General features: G+C 51.0%; 1 protein-coding gene across 9 annotated transcripts in view; it reads left to right on the plus strand.

Annotated features, from left to right (window-relative positions):
• The window catches only part of ADCK1 (aarF domain containing kinase 1), a 91381-nt gene extending 88417 nt beyond the window's left edge, over nt 1–2964 (plus strand). For all 9 annotated transcript variants that reach the window (XM_033008705.2, XM_033008702.2, XM_033008707.2 and 6 more), the window contains 2 exons: nt 194–387; nt 1835–2964. In XM_033008705.2, the coding sequence (XP_032864596.2) occupies nt 194–387; nt 1835–2006 (366 nt within the window). In that variant the 3' untranslated portion in view covers nt 2007–2964. The remainder of the gene's footprint in view (nt 1–193; nt 388–1834) is intronic.
• Nucleotides 2965–23912: the final 20948 nt, after the last annotated feature.

Genomic DNA, 23912 nt, shown 5'->3' on the forward strand with positions numbered 1-23912 from the left:
TGCTGTGAGTGCTTGGGACAGCCAAGTGTCTGCAGGAAAGCAGGACAAAGAGCTCTTTAGCTTCTGGCCTGGAGTCATGGTCTGGAAGAACACGGTCTCTTCCTGACAAATCTCTGCTTCATCTGGACCTGGGCTTCCCATGCACTCTCAGCTTCTCTCTCCTTTCTCCCTGACATGACCTGTCTGGCTGCAGGATGTGGAGATCCGGTCCAACGCTGCTGCTTACCTACCCCAGATCACCCAGCTTCTCAACAATGTCCCCCGCCAGATGCTGCTGCTGCTGAAGACCAATGACTTGTTAAGGGGGATTGAGTCAGCCCTGCACACGCGAGCCAGTGCCAGCTCCTTCCTCAACATGTCTCGCTGCTGCATCAGAGCTGTTTCCACGTGAGTCTCTTCTCCAGTCACCAGAGGCCAGACATAGAGCATCAGGGGCTGGCTGTCCCTGGGGGTCAGGAGTCATGGGGGGATCCCAGGGCCAGCAAGCCAGCCAGACCCAGTCCCACAGTGGCTGAGCAAGGTGAGCAGGGCAGACCCTAAGATGGTGGTCAGGTCCAATCAAAAGTCCATATCGTAATGCAACATCGTGGTGACAGGGCAGGTCCAAAGTCAAACCAGGAAGTCAATCTGTAGACCAGGTCTAGTGGTTGTCAGGCAGGTCCATGGTGACAGAACGGGGCTGAAGTCAAGCCAAGAGGTCAATATGTGGGTTGATGGCCAGGTCAAGGGGCTTCACAGCAAGGCATGAGCTGGGGACCATTACTCCTCCAGTGTAGCTCAGGCAGGGACTGACAGAGCAGGCCTGAAATTAACTGGAGCTTCTGGGCCTATGAGCAGAGGGTTGGGACAGGTCTGAGGTTAGTCAGAGCCATTAAGGCTTATTAGAGCCCCCAGTTTAGAACACTGACAGGGCCTAACTTGACCTCTTGACCTCTTACTCTTATCTCTAGACCTCTCCCCCTCATTAGCACATCTGTTGTGGTCCTACCCCTGCTCAGTTACACATCTCAGCCTCTCTGTGTGCTGCTCCCATGTCCATCTGCCTCTCCAGTGGACAGATCTGTCACCCTGGGGCTGAGGACAGGGTTGGAGTTAGAGGCCTTAGGGGGAGGGTTTAAGGTTTGGTCCCTCCAGAGGAGGGGAAGGGGATTTCTGCCCATTACAGGCATCACTACTGGCAAGTATCTGTAGGTAAGAAAGATCTGCAAGTTCACTGCTGCCAGTTTCTGCAGCCTGATTGAGGGGCTAGGTCTGAAGATCAGGCTGATGTTTAAAAGCCAGGAAAAGGAGTCGTGCAAGTGATTTCCATCTGTGATTCTTATGAGTCAGAGCACTTCTGCCTCAGATTCCTCCTCCTTACAGAAGAAATAACAGTTATTTCTCTGGCTGATGAGGGACTTATGAAGCCCAGTTAACCTCTGCTTCTAAAGAAAGATGGAGAATTACTTTTCCTGGAATCAGTGTGTCAGGATTGCTGGACTCTTATGAGTGTGCTACCAGGAAAGGCTGTAGGAGTGTGCACCTGTCCCTGTTAGCTGAAGTGAAGCTGGGCATAGGGGCAGAGGATGCCATAGCCCAGGGTCACTGCGCACAGTGGGGAGAGAGCTGGGCTGATGAGGGAGCAGGCTGTCTCCTCTGCCAGGTTTGTCCTAGGAAGGCAGTCCCCAGATCCTCAGGAACATTACTTGGAAAAAATCCCACTGCTGGTGATTCTTCAGATGTGGGACATTGCCCTCCCCTGGGGAGGGTCAGCTGTACTGAAGATATGGGACAGGCCTCCTTTCCGCCAGGCTGCGTCGTGCTGGATCTAATGCAGCTGTTTCTCTCATTCTAGGTACCAGAGGAGCAAGAGTCACTCGCTTTACAGGAGGGCCCAGATCTCACTCACAGAAGCCCTGAGCCTGTGGCAGATCAACTTGTATGAACTCTTCCTGTGGCTGAAGGGGTCTCAGATGGGGAACTGGGTCGTTGCTCTCCTGAGCTGGATGCACCATTCCACATACTGACATGAACTGGTGGGAGAGGCCCGGGTGCTCCCTCTGTCCCTTCTCTCCATGGCACATTTGCCTTTCTGACTGTTTCTGTCTATTCTGTGGGCTATTTTTGGGTCTTGTTCCACATTACACGCTGTACTGTCCTTGCCTGTTACAGCATTAGCTTTCTCTGTGTCACTGTGAGGTGGAGTCGGTACCAGAGCTCTACTGTTTCATGGTTTAGGAGGAGGAGGTGTGGGATACTCTGTGTCACAAAGGGCAGGGTACTTTCTTTCCCCGTCTGAGCAGGGGAAATCCCACTCAGATTCCAGTGGAACTGCACTGAAAGCAAAAGCCTCTCCTTGGCTTTTTCTTAAACAATCTTACAGAATTTAAGAGAATCCCAGCCCTGCCTAGAATGCCCCAAAACATTTCTCAGCCCCTCAGAGAGAGGTGGTATGCCCCTTTAAAATTCAATAGGGTTTATATTAGTTTTCACAATCTCCTTAGTCTGATTTCTGTTCAGGTGTGCAGATAGTTTCTCAGAGGAGTGAGACCTTGTGGAGAGCTGGCATGAGGGCTTCCTCTCCCAGCACCAGGGACAGGGAACCCAAATGGTGAGAGTGGTAGACAGGGAGTTGGGCTTTCTGAGGTTCGTCTCCAGACCTGTCAGCAAGTGCCTCTGTGTTTTTGGACTTTTCTTGGCCTGTTTCCTTGCAGGTGAAATGGAGAAAGGGGACAGTGGTCCTGCCTCTCCGAAATTCAGGGAAGGCAGGAGTGACAGCTCAGGGCTCTGAAACTGCTGGTAATGTATGTGTTTTGTACAGTACTGCCACACAGCAAAATAAATGTGTCGTATCAAAGACCTTTGGGGGAGGCATGCCTGCCTATGCACTCAGGGTGATGTTTGGGCCTCTGACCTCAGTCCTCTTTCCACTTCTCCACTGAGTGAGTGATGCCAGGCAGCACTATTAAATCCTTGCAAGCCAAATGAAACGGCCTCTTGGTCTTTCCTCTTCCCAAGAGGTTTGTTCCACATCTGGGTCCTCTGGTGCTGCGTCAGATGTGTGTTGGGGTGGGATGGAGAAGCAGGCATCGTTCTGCTGGGAGAACACACCACTCCACGCCACCCAGATCCACTCTGAGCCTGCCTCCTCCCTGCCTGTGGGAGCATGCTGCAGCACATCTGTGAGACGTCACCATCCCCGTGCCACGCACTGAGCATTCCACCTCATTGCTGCCTGTGACATTTCACTGCTCCTGCCTCTCATGAAAACCTGCCACTTGCTCGGTGGTGCGAGTGAGTGATCTGATGGCTCTGACTCTACAGCAATGGGATGGCTACCAGGAAGTCTCACCCAGAGGTCTCTTATATGTGAGACGTATTTGGGATCCTGGGAGATGTCCCTGTAGCCAGGAAGGGTGGATGGAGGTGACTGCTTAGATCATTTCAGCTTTCTCATAAACTGTCTTGGTGAAAGAGGATGTGAAGGACAGGATGGGAATGTCCCTCTTCTGCCAGCAAGCTTGCTAAGCTGAGGACCATTAGGCACGAGGCTGAGCCTGAGGGCAAGCCAGAAGACCATGCACCCTCCCGGTTTGTATGCAGTTTCCCAACTTGCACGGGCGTGAGACCCCATCTTGCAGTGAGTCTGCTTGCATGGAAAGGGAGCAGGGGGCAGTGAGGTGAGTGCGAGTGTCAGTCCCTGAGGAACCAATTCTCTTGGTGGCGTTGTGGGAGAGGGAAGGGATGTAATCCAGAAAAGGTATGCTTGGGCGTGACGGGTTAGTGACTGCGGATGCGTGGCTTAAGACAGCGACTGTGTACGTGTGCAAGAGTGTAGGCCCAGCTGGCTGGCTCAGGACTCAGAAGTGGTACGTGATTGGCAGAGTTGTGGATGGGGAATTATCAAACATAGGCTTTTGGTCTCCTGTGTGATCAATCTCCTGACGCTGGCATTAGCTCTCTGAGCCCTTCCTACTATGGGGGCAGCAGCAGGAGTGATATGCTCTCCCATCTTTGCTAAGAGCAAAGAAAGATACCCCAATAAGACTGAATGTCTTCACAAAGCTTATCCCCAGCCTGTGCAATGACAGATCAGAGGTTCTCCTGACTTCTGGGTTGTGTGATGGCATCAGGGAATGGAGTGGTGATTATTGCAGTGATGAGACTCCTGAGTCGACAAGGAGTCATAGGGGCTCTGGGGTATTGGTCCTGCAGCCTGTGCATGAGTAATCTGTGCTCATGTGAGCCGTTTGGCTGAAACAATGCCTTGCTTAGGCATATACAGCTTGTGGGCTGGCCAGTGTGGGTGGGTCTGTCTTGTTCTCCTCACGAGTAGAGCTCCGCTCAGAAAATTGGCCTGGGGCACCCAGTAAAGTCCAGGAGACCCTCTAGCAGTGGTCACCGACCGCACATCATCTTGTAGCTGCCCCTGCAGATGCCTTTGCCTGTCCATGTCTGGATATACTGACTACAGGACTGTCTGGGTCTCACTAACAGCTGTGTGTGAAAGCTCATCCCACAGTGAGATCCTGGTTGTATCCCTTGTTTCCAGAGGATCCCGTGCTGTGGAGAGGCTCCCCACAGCTGGTGTTTGCACTGACTTCTCCCCAGCCCACTCTTGGCCGTGCCTGTTGTTGAACTCCTCCAAAATCCTGCCACACGACTGTTAGTCCTGCTGCTTGAGGAAGGTTCTGGCTCTAAAAGTGGTAGGAAACTAGCAACGCCTCAGACTGTTGTTTTTGGCAGCGTGCAGCAGGTAGAGAGCGAGGTGTATTTGGAAAAGCTTTGTCTATTGTTGTTAGTCTCTGCCGGGAGGCTGCGTGCTTCAGTGTTAGCAGTGGGACTCCTCCGTCAGTTGTGCTCAGCTCTTACCCTTCTCACAGTCAATCAATGAGGGTTTGCCCGAGGAAAGAACAAGCAAACACCCGGAGTTTGGCCCTTTAACATTCCTACCTTGTCTTTTTGCTGAAAGCTCTCAAAGGTGAATGTGTTAAAAGGGTTTTGAAAAGGCACTTTCTCATCCCAATTTGTGATTGTCAAGCATGGGTAACCTGGATCAGCTCTGTGCACTTGGCCTCTCCTTCCAACCTGCATTTGTTGGTGTTTTCACCAGCAAACACAGCCTCTGCTGCTCTGCTTACAGGCAGCACGCAGGCTGCTGTCTGCCCAGCTTCAGCTGCGAGCGAACTGAAGTTTGATGCAGGCACTAAACACTGGCCTTGCAGCAGACTCCTGAGTCCACAGACTCCCTCAGGACTGACAAGTCGAGGGTAAGAGCTGAGGCCAGAGGTGCAAAACGGGTGGACAACTTTCAGCTTCTGTAATATGAAATTCTCTCTTGTAGCCTTGTAGCATCTCCCATCCTAAAGGCTCTTGGTGCTCTCGGAAGTGTTGGGGAGTCAGCCATCATTTCATCTAGCATTTACAACTACCATCATTAGGTCGGCTGGAGGTGGAAAATGGGGCAGTCAGGGTAAATGAAGCTGCCATGCAAAACTGCAAGAATTTAGGGTATGAAGTGAACGTGCTTTTTCATATCCAGCTGAAGAAAAAGCCAGAGAGAGCATTAGTTCAGGCTAAACACCACTAGCACATCCAGTGAACTTTAATGATGATAAGTGGGTGGCATATAGATTTGCAGATCAAGGCTGCATGGTGCCCTCTGCCATCTCACAGGGGCGTATGAACCTCGTGCAGTTGCAGCGTAGAAGCTTTCCAAATGAATCACTATAGCAAATGAACCGTGACCGGCACGCAGCCTGGCCAGCGCCAGAGTCATTCCCCTCACAAATGACACCCGGGTCACCGGAGCTACCTTCCAGTGCATCACTTGGCAGGGCTTTTCCCCCACCACTGCTGCACGGGCTGCGTTCTCGTGGCCCTGTACCCCGAGTCCAAATGGTTGTGGGCAGGGTCCTGGAGCATTCAAGGAGCTGTGCCAGGACACCCGGCATTCAGGTGGGAGCAGAGAGAGGGATGTTTGGCGGGGCGCAGCCCTCAGGGCAGCCAGTACGTTCCCCTTTCCTCTCCTGACAGCTGGATAACTAGAAAGGGGGGACAGACATTTTTTCCTCCTTGGTCCTCTAGAAGGGACTGGGCCTGGCCACTGCCCCTTGCCGCCTGAGCTCTGGCCATCCCCATCTCACCCAGGGGATGTCCTTGTCCTGGGTGATGGCGAGAAGTCTGTATTGGGGCTTTCAAATAGCACAGAGCAAACAAACAGCACTGAGATAAATGGGGTGCAGGCTGGGGCTGTGCCCTGTGCTGGGAGGGAGAGTTCGCTGGTGCTGCTGAGCTGAGAGGTGGGAGGGATACTTCAGAGGCTCCTGGCCCTCGGGGTAAATCCAGGTCTGCTTGGGGCTGCTGATCCTCTGACAACTTGAATAGAGGTGCTGTAAGGTGGAGCAGGAGGAGTAGGGAAGGAACAACTGGAGCCTGTGAATTTGCTTATCACCTCCCTCAGTGTCCGCAGCCAAGCAGCAGAAGGGCTGCTCTCTGCTCCACACCGCCGTCTCCCGCCTGCTGCCGGCAGGCTTAGCTGGAGGTCTCGGGTGCTGTAGGAGCGCAGCAGCCCCCAGGGAATCCAGCTGTCCCCCTGCTGCCCCCGCTTCGGGCTCTGGGGCCACACACCTCTGCAGCATCGCCCCTTGGGCAAAGCTGCAGCAGCGCTGGGGGGCCGGGACCTCCAGAGCGCCCTGGGCCACGGGGTGCCGGCAGCTGATGGCTCTGGGGGCGAGCTGCTGCCACCACTCCGTGATCGCTGTCTCACGCTGTGCTGTGTGGAGCAGGTCTGCAAAGCCCAAAGGCTTTCCACTCCTCCCCACTGCCAGTCCTCACGTGTTGCTGGCCAGGGAGGTGGTTGCTGTCCTTGCCCCTGTTTGCGAGAGGACTCGGCCTCGGCTGCTTCGCCGCGGCGTGACAATGGCCGGTGGTTAGCAGCGGCGTTGGCGCTCCCGCCAGGCAGCAAACTGCTCTTCGAAGAGGATGCAGGGGATTCTGTGTGTTCACAGCAATTAATTTTTGCTAGCGAGGGCTGGGGTTTTGGGGATGGGAGAGGAGAGGAGGGTTGGGGAAAGGAAAGGAAGGGTGAGGTGGTGTAGCCCCGCCTTTCGGGAGCAAATACCAAAACCCAGCATGGCTCTAAATGGACTTGTGATCTCTGTATGCTTCTGGACTGCGCTCTGCTTTCTGTTTCACAGGTCGCCCGGACACTGTGGCGGGCGAGTTGCCGTCTCTGGCCCAACAAAGGGTTCCCCCTCCCTCCCGCCACCCCACGCACCAGTGCAGCATGGTGCGATGCTTGCTGAGGCGCAGCGGCCTCTGCGAGGCAGTTCAGAGCCTTTTTTTGACTCTGCCTCCTGGGGTTGTTTCCCTCCCTCCCCCAGGCAGGACTCGTGGGCTTTTCTCAGCGGTTGTTCCGGCCGGTGAGCCAGCAGCAGTCACTGCCAAGGATGACGGGCTGGTGGGTGCAAGGCCCCCAGCTGGGAGGCAGCCTGGGTCCCCACTCTGCCAGGGCACCGGGGCCACCAGGCTCCCGCTGGCGTGGGGCTGGCCCTCTGTCAGCCACGCCGAGGTGCCTCCAGGATGGGGTCATCCCCCCTCCTCCAGCAGTCGCACAAGTGCTGCCCAGGGCTGTGAAAGAGCTAGACAGTGAGAGGTGATCATTTGTAATTAACTACCCTTCTGAGAAAAATTGTCCTTTCCAAGCATCATACAGGTGATAGTGACATCCCCTAACATCTTACTCCATGAGGTATCACAAGGACCTTTTAACTGAAAAGAAAACCTAGTAGTGGAATAGCAGCCCTGCTGAAAAGGAGCAGGAAGAGGTAACAGAGGATCCCAGGTAAGCATAAGCTCGCAGTGGAAACCACGTCCTGGGCTACATCAGGAGGAGTGTGGCTGGTGAGGCTACTTGTTCTCCTCTTCTGCTTGGTGCTGCTGAGTCCCCACCTAAAACTGTCCTCTTCTGGTTCTCTTGGTTGAAGAGGGGTGTTGAACAAACTTTTGGGTCTGGTGGAGGGCACGTGACAGGGCCAGGACCGACTGACCTTAGTCTGTGAGGGCAATGGGCTTGTTTAGTCTGGCAAGGAAGGAGCAAAGGGATGAGCTGATAATGGCCAGTGACTCTTTGAAAGGGAGTTGGAAAGCAATAGAGCCAAACTGCTTCTGGCAGTGCCAGGTGACTTAGCAAGGACTGATGGCCACAAGTTACAGTTCGGGAGTTAGACTGGGCACAGGGACGAGCTTCTTCACCAGGAGGGTGGTGCAGAGCTAGGACATGTCATCCAGAGAGGGTCTCCATCCCGGGAGGCTTCGAGGACCTGGCCAGCCAAAGCGTGGCTCAGCTGGTCTCCTGTTGGCGAGTCTCCCTGGGAGCGGGAGGGCAGGGAGAGGCAGGCGCCCCGCGGCCCCTTCCAGCCAGCCTGCCCGTGGAGCCACGCAGCCAGGGCTCGGAGCGGGCGGGGGGCTGGCGACCCCGTGCTGCGGGATGGGGTTGGATCTGGGTTCTGCCCTTCCCAGTTCTCCCTCTGTGTCAGTGTCTGTGCTCAGACACAAGGTTATATCCCTGCCCAGGGCTTGTCTTTGCTCTGAAGACCAGGCCAGAGCTTACCAGCTGGTTTTGTTTGGTTCCATTGCAGAGCCAGTGCTGTGAGCCTGCCTGTCCCAGCAGATGCCAGCCTGGCTAGCTCGCCTTGCAGTTTTAACCAGCCAGCTGCCTCTCAGAGCCTTCCTGGCTAAAACCTGCACGTCACGGTATCTTCCTGAGAAGAGACAGTGTGTGCCTTCCCAGGGTCCTGCCCTGGCTACCTCAGGCTTTAAACCAGGAATAAATTCTACTTACACCTTCCTGAGCGTGCTGGAGGGACGCGGAGTGCCCTCTGTGTGACGGGAATCAGGCCCCACAGAGACAGCACCGGGCGTTTCTGTGCAGCACAAGCACACAGGGTACTTGCTGGGAGCTACATCCCGGCCGAGAGATGTTCCCCGTGCTGGCTTGGGAGGCTGTTGCCTCTTCTCCGCAGGGATCATCGCCCGCAGCTGTGCCTGAGGGAGCCCTGGGCAGGCTGCCACCTCCCGCCGACCCTGTGCAGCTCAGGGTGACCCTGTCGAAGGGTAACGGCCTTCCTGGGTCGGCTTGTGTGACCCGGAGAGCATCGCTGCGCTTGCCACGCCAGAGCAGCCCCGGGGTCAGGTCGCTGCTTGCTCTTTGCACTGCTCCTCTCTCGAGCTGCTTGCTGTAACCCAGGTACTTTGATTTCTGGGAGTCTGGTAAAAACTGTTCACTCAGACTGCACGAGCATTGCGGAGTAGGGAGGAGCTTTGGAACTTTACTATTTCTTAAAATATTATTTCACTCTTTTTTGATTTTAATTTGATTCAAATTCATTTTTGCCGAGGCTACTTTTCCCTACCCTGATACATAGAAGCATAAATAACACTCATAAGGCCTCTTCCTATAACTGAAGCACTGCAAAGAAGAGAACAAGACTTAGGTCTGATCTAGCAGGATGTGTCTGCATGTAAAATGCACATTAGCTGCTGGTGGTTTGCAGGCCTGCAGCTCTGGGCTCAGGGTGGATGTAGCGAGCAAGCGAGAGTCTCCACAGGGTGGCTGCCCCGTGAGCCCTTGCTCTCCTCTCAGCCCACAGCCTAACAGTGCCTCTAACTTTAATAAAGCAAAGATCAAAGAGATTACTAAATGGTAGCTAATAAACAAAGCAACGTCCATGAAGCCTGGTAATATCATACTGCCCTTAAAGAAAATATGAAAAATAGTAATCACGGCCATTGTTATTACTACCTTGTACTTCACCATGGCTAAACTATCCATCATGCCGATAAGGCTGAAAGGAAAACTTGGCAATATAAGATGCATATATCACAGGGCAGCCAGTCCCGCGGCTGTCTGTGCTGCACCCAGTCTGCACAGGGACTGCGGTTGCTCCTCTGCATCACAGGACCATCAGATAAATTGGAGCAGGGCAAGCCCGTTGGTGCAGCCACCGGGAGCAGAAGGACAGCACAGAAATAGCTGTTCTGCAGCAGCCAGCGTGGAGACCTGAGCAATGAGGTGATGTGGGCTGAGGATTTACTTTGGGGTATCAACACACCTAAGCGCATTTATGTGAGCCGGACAGAGCCCCAGAGGAAGACGGAGGGAAGGAAGCAGATTGATGTGGTGTGGGAAGTCAGCTAAAAGTGGTACCACTGCTAACTTTGCATGGCAGGCTGAACAGTCAGTTTTATGGGAGAAGAGTCTCACCCTGGAGAAACGATACTTGACTGTTCAACTGTGTGCCCAGAGGTTGAAAGTTACTGAAGTCAGGGAACAGGACGAAGACCTGCGCAGGCTGTGCGAGGTCACCCTCGCTGTCCAAGGGCTGTTCCCTGCAGTTTGCTTGTCAGTCCTCATCCTACCTGGGTTATGTTGGAGATGTTATTTTGGAGACTGCTCCATGGTCTTAGTCTTGGGAGCTCCATCCCAGGTCTTCTCCCCACGGTTTCCTTTGGTTGCTGCATTCTAATATTCTGCCAAGCAGTGGCCGGACAAGAGATGGACTCCAGAGGAGCCTCTGTGGGAGGGTATAGGGCTACAAAGCTGCTTGTGTGCTCCTGTGCCATGTGCTCTGTCCCTGGAGGCACCTGAATTTTACTACGGGAGTGGGTGCTTCTACAGCCCCTCTCCCAGAGCCTCCCACTGACATTGGGCTGGAGAGTCCTACCCCGATGCTGTGGGTAACTCTGGGTGCACCACATAGGCTCCCTCCACAGCCTGTCTTCTGCTGGGTGTGGGGAAGGATTATTTATTTTCCATATTGTGCTACCAGGGTCAAAAATAATGACTACACATGTAGTGAGCAGGCAGTAGAGCACAGCACTGGCTGTTACTACTGCCCCCTTCACTTGCTTCAGGGCCTACGGACATCAGAGCATGGCTGCTGAAATGAAATGTTGTTAAACCTGGGACATAAATCATGGGCAGGCCACAGAGCACTGCATGAAGGCTGCCCCTGGGGTTTAGCTTGGCCTCATCATGCTGGCACTGTAGCAGGGACGGTCTTGTGCCCAGGAACTCCTCTGGGCTGGGTCATGCTCTGTGTCCCACGCAGCCCCGTGCAAACTGCAGCAGCGGCAGCTGAGCAGAGCCCATGAAATGGCTCTCTGCCTCTTTCTCTTCCCTGTCTGTCTCCCTCTGGGCTGGGCTCCCGTGCTGCCCGGTCACAGCTCCAGCTGGTCCCATCTCTAGCTGTTGGGGGAGGCTTCAGGAGGAGATGGGGCACCTCCTGGGAGAGAGATGTTTTGGCCTGCAGTGGGACACATTGATAAAACACAAGGAAAATGTAAAGAAGGGTCTCAGGAATGGCCCAGAGCAAACTGCTGTGTTGCGGTGCCCCTCAGATGGTGGCACAACGGTGCTGTGTGGCACCAGGGCCATCCCCAGCTTACAGCAGGATGATGCCCATCCCAGGGCACCGCCAGGGCGTGAGGGTCAGTCGGGAGCACAAGATGACGGAGCTGCCTTCTGACCTCTGAACTGGGTGGGACACGGGGATGGGGTGGCAGGGTTGGGGGAAGAGGGAGAGGGGCTTGCCAGGCTACCCAGCTCTGGAAATGACTGGCACTACTATCTCCAGGGCTGCCAGTCTCAAAAAGTAACCGTACATGACAAATGCCAAAGGTTGGGGCTAACCCTGGACAGTACGGGCCAGGTTGCTTGCTCACACGCCCCGGCCCTTGCACGTCCCTATGTCCCCCTTTCTTCTCTTGCTCCTGTGTTTATAAGCTCCCGGCAGGCCAGCAGAGCTGCAGCAGCAGCAGACACGGGGACCCCACTGCTGCCCGTGCAGCCCCAGGCCACTCACGGGTACCTGCCGGGACGGGAGCACCGTGACCTGCCGGTGCTGGCCCCATGGCGGGCAGGTCCCATCAGCTGCCACTGGCCACCTCAGGCCATGTCTTTCTCTCCCATACAGCAAGTTTTTGGCACTGGCCACACCTTCAGGGACACCCAGCCGGTCCCCTCAGGCAGCAACAAAGGCAATTACCTCGCTGCCAAGCGCAGTGAGCTCTGCCAAGCAACCCCGGCCGGCCACCGAGACGCTTACCTGAAATTAGCTGCGGCCGGCGCGTCGCAGAGGTGATCACGGTTGCGATTATGAATGCACTTCTTGTTTGTCTTTTCAGTGCCGAAATCCTGTCAGCGAGGAGAAGCGATAATAACATGCTATTAAGTTCTTTCTGGATAATGTAATTCAGGAGTCAGGAGGCAGTTTGGTCATTTATGCCTTTGAAAAGCTCAGAATAATTTTCAGTGTCATTATCTTCCATTTTAAAGAGCCTGTTTCAAACATCAATACCAAGAGCCCCTCTCCTCGCTGCCTCCCCCTTTCTTGTGCGGTTTTTATTCTCCCACCTTTTGTTCCTGTTTTCTGAGTTTTCAGGGATTTGAGGTTTGTTTCCAGTCATTCATACACCCTGAAACACACGCTGCACCCAGCCCTTTCTTGCTCCCTTTCTCTTTTTATAGGGGGTTTGGGAACTCATTGCTATTTTATTCAACCTCTCTGAGTTGTGGTTGGTGAAACAGCCCTTTGTGAGGCTGGGAAGCGCCACTCGGGCCTCGGTGGCAGCGGGAGGAGGGTGAACATGATGTGGATTTGGGTCTGCAGGGAAGGACCGGGGCTGCGGGGGATTGTGGCAGCATGTGTGGGGAGAGCTGCCCTTGCCCCCGGGACAACGCTGCCTCCATCTCTCCGGGCATGGCTGCAGCCGATGAGTTATATGCAGAGTTTGACGCATCATTACGTTCTTTGCTCGCGCTTTTGTCAAGTGTGTGCTTCAGTGTAAGCAGTTAATGGGTATTTTTGCCCTGAAATAGCCCCCAGGATAGGGAGAAGAGAGGCTCCTTAGCAGATGCAACTTCAACACCAGCTTACACTGCAGGCATGAAACAGACAGATGTCTCTGAGTGAATGCAGCAAAAATTATTATCCAGAACTGGGGCAGGAAAACAATCCGGCTCCTCTCCTGCATGCACAGAGCACAGCTGAAGAGGAGAATTTTATTCATTAAGTTAATTGGCAACAATCCCTGAAATGTCAGCCTCGGCCTTAAGTTTGTTTCTAGGCTTGGAAAGCATCCTATCCCTTCTGTTTTTAAAAGAGGAAGGTATGTGGCTCCTTCCATTTTTTATGTGCTGGCACTGCCAATGTTTCAGTGCAAATAGGAGGGGTAGTGCCCTTCTACTCGCCGTCTTCTTCTTTCAGAGAGGGAAATGGGATCTCCCAAGCACAGTACAGAAAATCCCCAGGGAGCAGGCAAGAGTCGCATCCATCATTAAAGCCCGGTTCACATTGTTCAGCAGCTTCTGAAGAAACTGATGGGCACTCATGTGCCAGCCAAGTCGGCGGTGGAGTCAGGCTATGACCTGGCACGAGCTTATTTGTGGAGAGGGTGTGGGAAGACTTGCAGAGGGAGCAGGCTCATTGGCCTCGCTCTGCCCAGAGGATGCGGGAGCATTAGCGGCACAGCGTGGCGTCATGACGGAGCTGGCCCAGCGTTGTTAGCATGGAGGGTACGGTCTCCTTGGGACAGGTGTAAAGAGGGATGAGGATGCTCTTTCCTTCGTGAGAGATGGAGAGGCCTTTTAAACACTTCTGGCAGTCCTGGACGTCAATGCACGGTTCAGCGCGGGTCAGTGATGCCAGGAGGGGAACCCACACGATAGCAGACCCGGTGCAACGGATGCATCTGCTCGCGGGCAGCTGTGCCCTCCGTCTGCGCAGGGGCCGCGGAACAGAGCCCTGCTGCGGATCCAGGCTGCGCCTGCCCCCAGCGCCCGCTGGCTCCCAGCTCCCTGTCCAGCTCCAAGGGCCCTTCTGAGCGCCGAGTCGGATTAAATGTGTTCCCTGGGGCCCAGGGTGTTTACAGAGTTTCTCCTGGGAAGGTTTTCTGGTGCTTGGTATTTTAGCTCACGCCGCAATCTCTCCCGCGGTGGGGTCACTCAGAGAGTCCTCTCTCCTCTATCCACCTACCTATTTTCATTAAGTCTAAAGGACTTTCTTTGTCTCTGGGATCTCTATGCCGCTCTGTTGGTTGAAACTGGAGTATTTGAATAAATGCCTGTCGGTAGGGAATTGGTAGAGGGTCAGAGAGCCCAGTCCATCCTCTCAGAGCAGCTTGATGGGATAAGCTGTTTGCCCTTAAAAACCTGACTAACAAGGGAAATATAAAGGAAAGAAAAGATAGTGAAACTGGACTTCCTAAAAGGCTTGTTATATCAGCCAGACCTCCATTCACTCTGCTAGCAGTCTGGCCAGCTTAGCCCCATGCCCAGCAAGGAGTTTGTATCTAACTGTTCGGCCTGTCTTCTCACCTAGTTGTCTCACTGTTTCTCAGCCTGATTTTTTTCCCCAGTTTTTGCTGCATTGACAGACCGTATGCTATCACCCCGCAGCACAGCTGGCAAGTGCTAGGGTCATGGCAATCAGGGCACAGGGAGGGACTGCCTCGGGACACGGGGACTGGCACAGGGCACACAGCTTCCCTCAGTCTGTGCTTTAGCCATGGGGCAGATATTGGCCTGTATTGGCTGCATGAAGCTATTAGGGCCGTGCCCAGCTGCCCAGAGCAGACTGCATGGTGCATCCCATGCTGAGTCATTTCTCTCTTGCTTTACTTGCTGGACCCTGCCTTTGTATCCCACTCTGCAGTGATGCTTCTGTCACTCTTGGTTTGCCTCTCCAAGACATCTTGATGGACTGAAGGAAGCCTGGCTGTGGTTCGGGCCATATTTTAAAGATACCAATGTTGCTTATCAATGGTACTTATTGCAGAGGGATGTTGAGTGCATTTTAGATGACTCTGAAGGTCAATAGTTTGGTCTTTAATAGTGGCATAGCTCAGACCTCAGCTCAGCCTGAGCGGGTGACCACGACAGACACAGTAGTTGGGCTGGAGGTATTTTGGCAGGGCTGTGTGGAGAGCGAGGTCTGCAGTGGCATCATCGGGCCAGGAAGTGCCATCCCATACTTCATGAGAGGATGGCCCGGGCTCTGTGCACAAAAGGGCTGCTAGCAGGGAAAAGGAGATTCTGTGCTAAGCACAGCAGACTGAAGCCTGTCGGCCACTCTGCAGGGGCACCAGCTCGGGCTGGGAAGTCTGGTAGCACGGCAAGGACAGGGCTCAAGGCACCCTCTGTGCTCACAGCCTGCGGGCTCAGCACGGGCACCATGTTCAGCTCCAGATCACTTCCTCATTTGCTTCAGATAATAACACTTTGCAGTGTCCATAAGTCATCTGAAAACCCTACCTGGCTCTTGCTAAGGAGAATTCCCCCTTCTGATTTGAAGGGAGGTCCCTGCAGTGTGAGAGGAGGCAAGGTGTCTCCTGATGGCTAATTCATTCCAGGGCTCTTCTTCCAGCCACCTCCTGAGATTCGAGGCTGTGGAGCTGCTTGTATGAGCATGCATGCGTGTGCTCCTGTCGATGTGTGCCCATGCTGGCTGGTACACTAAACTCCAGCCTGTGCTGGTTTTGCTCCCAGTGCACTGCATTCTCCATGCTCCTCCAGCCCTGCAGCCAGAGAGGCCTTCCAGCACGAGTGCCAAAGGACCGTGTCAGACCCCTGGGTGGCAGCTGGCCATTTGGTTGATGGATTATCCACTCCAAACATGAGACAGTAATCTTCAGAGGAACAGACCCGGAGAAAGTGGCAGAGTTAATCACTCTGAGCATGGACAGCGGTCAGAGAGGGAGATGACGGGCAATTCTAAGAGAGAACAGCGTGGTTTGGAGGGAAGGAAGAAGCAAAAGGGAAAATAAAAGCATACAGCAAAAGTCAAGGGCTCTTGCTTGATTAGGAGGACTGGGTGTTTTACAGCAGGATGGGACTCAGCCTCTACCAGCTTCTTCATTTTGTCATTGATTTCTCACATGTTCAACTGAAAACAGCTGCCCAGGATCTCTCCACGGTGGGACAGTGCAGCCTCTGCCCAGAAATACATGCCACATGGTTAGAGATGGGAGAAGTGGACTGCAGAGAGTGCTGTTTAATTTCTGTCCCCATTGCCTCTATTGGGATGTCAATGAGAAGTGCTCAGGCAGGTATTTTATGCCTTACAGATTAAGAACCAGATTCTGCTGGAGACTATACTTGGAAGCAGGAGACTTACAGAGGCAGCTCTGTGTTACTACAGGATTCACAGAAAGATGTTTTTGAACTCCACGTTACATTACTTCAGGAAAGCCGTTCTGGGCTTCACACCAAACCAACTGCATGTTGGGCAGAGGGTTTTGTCACTTTTCTGTACATCTTCAGTGGGGTCAATGAGTATATTAGCCACTATCACCAAATCTTAACGGGCTCTCTCTGGGCTCCTAGCAGCCTTTGCAGTATCTCTCTTTCCACATAAATGCTTTGATATATATGGATTAAAAGTGTTACAAGGGGTGAGTATTAATGCCTAAGTTAAAAAATATGTAACTAGTGTCAAGAGACATGATATGTTTATGTTGTTAAGGCATGTGCCAGTGGATGACCCCCACTACACATAGTCTTTGAAGTTATTTTTCTTTTGTTCGGCCATGGAAAGATGTGATGCAGCACAAGGGTTTTGCAGGTTTTGGGACAGAGCCAGGAGCCCTGAAGAGAGAGCCTTGTAAGCACCACAGTTCTGCTTTGGTCTTTCATTAACGTCAGTTCAAGGGGAAATCCACACTGGTCCTGGGCTGAGGTCCCCAGCAGACCCCTTGCAGGCTCTTCACTGCCTCTGCTCCAGAGCATAGAGAAAATGCGCAGAATATTCCTAGGCAAAATCTTCTAGTTCTCCTTTGCTGGAAGGACAAACCACATGTCTTGAACGTCCGGCATTACAGAGACTGAAGGGCAACGGTGATGACTGAATGGAAAAAAATAATTAAAATATTAACACTAGTCATCATTAAAAACCAGCATTTCTAACATTAAACTGGAATCTTAATGGCTAGATTTGACCAATAATCCATCTAGTCCAGACTGCAACCTCCAAAAGTAGTTCATACTGGCTGGCCCAGAAAGAGGTGGAGAAGCCACCCAAACAGACAATACTTAGGACTTGCCAACTGGAGAAGTGTCTTCCTACTCTGTACTTCTGTTTATAGCAGGTCTAAACTTTTAACAAGAAAGTTTCTGTCTCTTCTGTTAACATATATAAATATATATACATGTATGTATGGATTTACATATAATGCAACTGTGCCTGTTTTCAATAATTACTGAGTGCCTTGAAACCTTTATCATTATAACCAGTGCAGAGCACAGACTAACCAATTGACTGTGTCTATCTGAGCCCAGTCATTCCTTGTGACACGACAGTGGCAAAGACTGAGTCACAGTGGTCACTGGGGTGTCCTGTCCAAGCCCTCCTGGTCATACGAGTCTCCTGGCTCCTTGACATCACCAGATCATCTTGGGCACTTGAGTTATGTGAGCTGGAGTTGAATCACCAAGACCACATGAGGCATCTCAGTTCCCAAGATCGGTTCAGTTGCTCCAGTGAACTGTAAGTAAACTCCAAAGATGGCCTTTAAAAATGCAGTAAAGGTATGCTCCATCTTTAATATTTAATCAGAGCGATTAGTGTTTGGGTTTGTTTTCTTCCACTCAAACTGATGCTGCCTGTGACCATTAAATCAGTTGTGTTATAAGGTAAGCTGGGCTTGGAGAACCTCTCCTGTTCCCTCTCACATGTTGGCCTAGTTTTTGGGCTGTAGGAAGGACTATTGGGAAGCCAAATACATTGCTGGTCACTGTGAAAGAAGGAACAGCTTGATGAGAGGAACTGCTGGCTGGCATAGCTTTTGGAGAAGGAGTCAAGAACAAGGGCTGCAGGGGTTTTGGCTGGAGAATTTGGAGGAGGCCAAGTGGAGGTCTGTGAGATGGAGACAAATGGACAGGAGATGAAGGTGGAGGACGCTTCCATGGCATAAAGTCTCAGAGTTTATACGTGGGGTGGAGAGGAGCTGGATCCTCCTATTGATTGCCATTGCCTGGTGGGCCTGCAGTGCTGGGGGAATGTGGAGGCTGCCGAGGCGCAGGGTCTCACGGGGACCTCTGTGGTCCAGACTGAAAGAAGACAAGAAAACTCCCGATGTGATTCAGAGAGCAGCCTTGCAGATACACCACAAGCCCGCCCTACAGGGATTCCCCTTGGGATGACAGGACCTTCCCTATGCCAGCCTCTCTGACCTCCTGAAGCTGCCAGCAGGGAGGACATCTGGGGGAAGCATGGCAATACCTGATCTGCATTTCTGCCGTGGAACACCCCAGCCTTGTGCTTACCACGCAGTATTGACTGCATGCTCTTTTGTAAATACATATTTTGCAGTTTTTCTCTGCTAGTGAGATCACCTGACAGTACCCGTTGCTTGAGGGGGACAATTTTTTAACGGGTAAAATACAATGCAAAAAGAATATCCTGGTCTCAAGCACTTCTTAAAGGGCCTTAAAACCCCCAACCACAGCAGTCTCTGGGGCGCAACATGACTCAGTGTTCTTGGCTGGCATCTTTGGTGACATTGCTGGTGACTAAAAAGGTTTTTCCCAAGCAGCAGAAGGCTTAACCCTTGATTTACAGCAAGGGCTGATGTATTAATACCAGCAGTATTTCTCTTTTGCTGGTGCCAGGGTGCAGTACAGATTGTTGAAGGGTGTCTGTACCTCTTCCTTGCTGGGCTGAGGGGAGGAGATACATGAAGGATGCTAGAAGCTGTCCTACCATTACAAATGGGACAAAACGAGAAGGCAGCCAGCTTCCACTCATAATAATCAGGAGCTCATTAAGGATTCTAATCTGGCAGAAATATTTTCCCATCATCTCATTACAAACTGTAATGAGGTTGTAGCTGCTTTTTCTCTTGGTGGAGGTAACGAGTGCACCTGCTGAAGGCTTTAGTAGCTTGTTTGGTGTGACATATGCGTGATGTGGAGATGGAAAAGGAAGAAGGGCCAGAGCCAGCAGTAGTGAGGTTGCCCCAAGGAGGGTGGTGTTTTGCCTGGTGACCTGGAGAAAGGCAAGTGCTTCTCTTTCTGGGAAAAAGCCAAGGGAAGGGTGGCTAGGGAAAGTCCTGCTCCTGGAGATGGTGGTGGCTTTTGAATGCATGATAATGTTTCTCACCTTGGACTTCTTTGCAAGCCTGACAATGAATATATGAGGATACTTCCATCATGTCTTGTGTGTAGGTTGTGGGCCTTGGAGAGTATGTGATAGCAGCTGAGGACAGGTGGGAGAAGGTGTGAGAAAAGCAAAGCAGTGCTGAGCCTTCTGAAGGGTGCTGTGTTCTGTGGAAGTCTCTACCTGCCTGTTCTCCAACTCACCTCATGTCACTGAGGGGAGTTTGGACTTTGTACACAAATGCATTGCTCGTGCAGGCTCAAAGCATTTCTACCTGTTGTCTCACCAGCACCTTTATTTTTTCCCCTGGACTGTGAAAGGATTTGGCCATGTGAGGAAAAGCTTGCGGTAGAAGAGTCTCTTGGAGATTCAAACCATGTTTTATTAAGCAGAAATTAACACCTTTGCTGAGGCCAAAGTCTTATTGACTGACCAGTGCTACCAAGGGCATTGACCTTGAGAGGCTGCTCTTAAAGATGGAGATCTGTGGCAGGCTGTTTTTTTTACAAAGATAAGCCATGCTCTTGTTAATCCCGCCCTGTGTCAACTATTCAATAACCTCACAGATTCCTCTGGATCTGCAAAGCATCTATCTGCTGAGACAAATATCTTCCTTTTCTCCCATCAGTGGCAAAGGTTGTCATCAAAGTGGAGGCAAAGAGCTTTCATGAAGTGACAGAAATCTGTGGCAAAACTGTTTTGGGAAGGAGATGTAGTTCTATAAATTCATCACCTGCTTTGCTGTCCGGAAGTTAAATAACAGCTTTTGCTTGTACAGACACTTCAAAGTGGCCTTGACTTTTTCAGGTTCTGTAGAAAACCCATGCTGTGTCCGTCCTTCCTTCCCTGAGCTCCTCTGTCCCTGATGCTGTGTGGCCGCTGTGGCTGGAGATGCTGCAACAAATGGGGCAGATGTCTGTTTTAGCTGCAAGGGCCCTCTAGAAACTAGGAACAAACAATGTCAGAGGGGCAATATCCAAAATGGAAGGAGTATAAGCAAGGCTAGGAGACTGCTATCCTAGAAGAGTTTGTAAATAGAAAGGAAGCGTTGAAGATAAGATAGAAGAGCACACTTGGGCTCTATGTTTAGGTCTTCGTTCCTGCAGGGTCAGGAAATGAACCTGAGAAGCATCTGCTGGAAGCTGTTAACATACATATAGCGGAGCGTGTCTCTGGGCTATATAGCCCTCCCAGCAGCCTTTGTTGTAGGCTGGATAGCTATAGCTGTCGACAGACAGGAATAAAGGTATGTTCTCTATCTCTTGCACTAATTTTCTGTCTTCCCAGTTCACAACACGTGACAAAAAACACTTAGGAGTTAAAATAATGCTATTCTGATATGGTATCTAGGTACCGACTAGCAAGAGAAGCTTTCAGGGAAAAAGACAGTTGGAGTCTGTTTGTGTTGGGACATTAAATTAGATTTACTTTAATTCGAACAGAAGAAATTTAAGTACAAAAATTAAAACACACAAGTAATTAGCATCTGAGGTTGCAGGAAGCAATTCATTTAGTAATTCCACAGTGAGCTTGCTGGGTTTAAGGTTCTTGGGTGTGTTCTTAGTTTTTTGCTTCTGGCAGTCTTCCAACTCCTATCTCTGTGCTACATTGCTTCACACCTGGATTGACCTGCCTTTATAATGTCTCCTTGACATACCATCAAGGTGGTTTTGAAGCAGAAACACTTCTATTAAAATGCTGGTGGGAAACCTAAGGCTCTTTTTCTGGTGCTAGTAATAGTGAGTTTGCATCCTTCACTAATGTGCCTGTGCGTTAGTGCTCCCATCTGAGCTCCTTCAGAGTCTCTGGGTGTGTTTGTCCTCTTTGGAGATCCTTGTTTGCCATGCTGGATGTGTGTGTTGGAGCTAACACAGAGGAGAGGCACAAACAGGGCTGGTGTCCAGCCTGAGTCTAGTGAAGGACCTGAAGATGAGGAACCAAACCAGACTTTCTGGTGGCACTCCTGCTGCTTGCCCTTACTCCCAGGCTATGTTTCCCTGCGAACAGTGTCATTTCTCCACCCAAGGGTGAGCTTCGTGTGGTGACAGCAGAAGCCTCGTGCATGTTCAGGATTTAGCCAGGAATGTCTCCAGTACTTGCATGAACTCCTCTCTGGATCTGGAGGGTACCCGAGCAGTCACGCGGCCAAGCCGTGCTGAGGTGGCTGTCAGTGTGACTCTTCCCGCAGACAGCCTGCGCCGGCTGTGGAAAGGAGCATGATGAGTAATTATGTGCTGTGTTACAACACAGCTACGCAGGGAGGTTTAAATGGCTCTTTCCAGCTATTGCCTGATCGCCGCTGTGTTAACAGGAGCAAGCATCCCCTCTCTTGGCATTAAAACTCCCTCCCGCCACATTCACGCTACAACATTTGTAGCAGACACTTAAGCCTCGAGGTAATTTTGCTGCTATCGTTGCAGTCTTCTACCTTCACTATCATCTATCGTTTCTTTCCAAAACTGTATCATGCCTGCTACCCATCTATTTATCACAGCCCCTTGTGTCTTGCTCAGGATGTTGGCACTGGGGCATTAAAAGGCAAGTGCATTACTTGGCACACACAGTGTTTGTAGCAGCAGATAAAAGAAAAAGCCATAGGAAAGGCACATTGACTCAGTTTCATTAATGCACTTGGCTTTAGGAAAGATGAGACTTATCTTGAAGCAAATGGCCTAAATCAGGCTACAGAGGTGCTTCAACTGCATGGAGGTCTTTGGCTTTTAGCTTCAGAACAGCTACTACTGCAGACTTTTTGTTTGTTTGTTTGTTTATTTGTTTGTTTTTTGTTTTGCTTTGGGTTGTTTGTTGGTTTGTTTGCTTTTTCATTCAGTATGCTTCATTATGGTCCCCAAAAGGGACTTGAAGGAAAAACTAGGGCTTCACTTTGGACTATAACCATCTCCAACCAATATACTCGGTGTTTCGCTTCTGTATCAGCTGGGAAAAAGGAGGGAAAGAACGGAGTAAATTGGTGGGATTGCCTGAGTTAGTTTCTACATCAAGATACTCTGTTTCCTGAAGTATTATAGTAAGCTTTTCTAGGATAAGTCACTGATGGCAGGTAGTACATGTCCTCTTCATAACCTGTGAGTGGCTGAATGTCCTCACCCATCAGCTGAGTCACGCAGCCAGGCTTTGCTTCAGGTGTGCGTCCTGGGGTGGGGGAGGGCAGGTAACCTGGAACTGACCTGCCTATCTGGGACTAGGGTCCAGAGCAAGAAGGAAAGACAGGATTAGTGTTATAAAAAGTGAAAGAACAACCACTGAATGGTTAGCATAGAGCCTGGAGTTGGGCATTGGGTTGGGAAGAATCCGTGTGGTTTTTGACACAGTAAATCCATCTTAACACAAATCTAAGAAAGTTGGGTTGGGATTTTTTTTTTCTGGAGGGCTAATGGATAATGCACCACCTTGGAGGGGGCCAAGGTCATACAGTGTGGAAGTAAATACCTGTTTTTATTGCAAAAAGGTTGAACAGTTCATCCCAGCCTTCTAGTCTCCTGGCAACAGTGAAGAGCAGACCATACTGGGCCCACTATTTTAATCAACCTAATTGGAGGTCCTTTCTCTCATCCCCCAGCAAACAGCCTCCTGGGAGATGGAAAAACCATTTGAGTATGTTACCTAAAGGACTTGGAGGCTCTCTAGTTTGCCCTGATGCAGTTACACATTGCTCAGATCTGTGTAGTACTCATGTTTCATATTTCTTGCCTGGAAACAAAGCATTACTTCTGGGGGTTTGTATTTTTTCCCCCCTGTTATACTGAAATGAATTTGTTGCTTTCACTTCACTAAAAAATTTCCAGTTGGATATTACCTCCAAATAGAAGTGCTTTACAGTTCTGACCTGTTTCCTTGACTACCTCTCTGCCTGCCCGTGATGTTCAGATGACCTCTTTACCTCCTGCTCCTGTCCACTCTCTAGAAGTGCTTTCTTGCCTATGCAGATATGCAAAACAATAAATATTTTCTGTGCAAAGCACATGATGATTAACTTCTACTCTGATCATGAGAAACATCACCTATTTTCACCCTTCTTTTTTTTTTTTTTTTTTTTTTTTTTTTTTTAAAAAAAAGTCTATCTTTCTAACAGTTTATCAGGGGAATTTAATCTTCACCTTCTCTAACTCCTGGACTTCTGCAGCCAGCTGGGCTGCCTTTCCAGCATGGGCAATGAGAGAAATCAGCTCTAGCCCTGAGTGGCAAAAACATGGCACGGTGGGAAATTCTGGTGTCTGGGATGATACTGCAAGCAAGCTCAGAAAGGTGTGGCTACGCTGATGAACTGGGGCAATGGCTGGTGTGAAGGTGTTTCAGTTCATCATAATTAAACTGCTGCACTTAGTGCAAGGGAACTAGCCTGTCTCTTTGCCCCTTGATCTATTTCACTGTCTATAGGCATTAAAGGTCAAAAAATAGCACTGTTTTGTACTTGAAACTGCATACACAGTACTGGGTGAACAAAACCCACTGCTCCACTGCCCTGTGGCAGTGATATGACACTGGTCGCTGTGTCAGGGTACATCACAGGTTTCCTCCTCTTGTTTCCTCTTCTCCAGAGCACCTGAAAACAGTTAGGAAAACATTTCTGCCCTTTTTCTTTTTTTTTTTTTTTTTTTTTTTTTTTTTCTAGTTACACTTTTCCCCCTTTTTGTTCAAAAGATTGACCTCAAATCCATCCTTACCAGACAGGTGACCTGAATGGCATGCTCGCCTCTAGCAATGACCCTTCCAGAGTCCCTCTGCTCTGGAGGAAACCCTGGAAACGCTGGAAAC

Source organism: Tyto alba, unplaced genomic scaffold (genome assembly GCF_018691265.1).
Source record: "Tyto alba isolate M040663 unplaced genomic scaffold, T.alba_DEE_v4.0 Super-Scaffold_18, whole genome shotgun sequence".
In the NCBI taxonomy this organism is placed as follows: domain Eukaryota; kingdom Metazoa; phylum Chordata; class Aves; order Strigiformes; family Tytonidae; genus Tyto; species Tyto alba.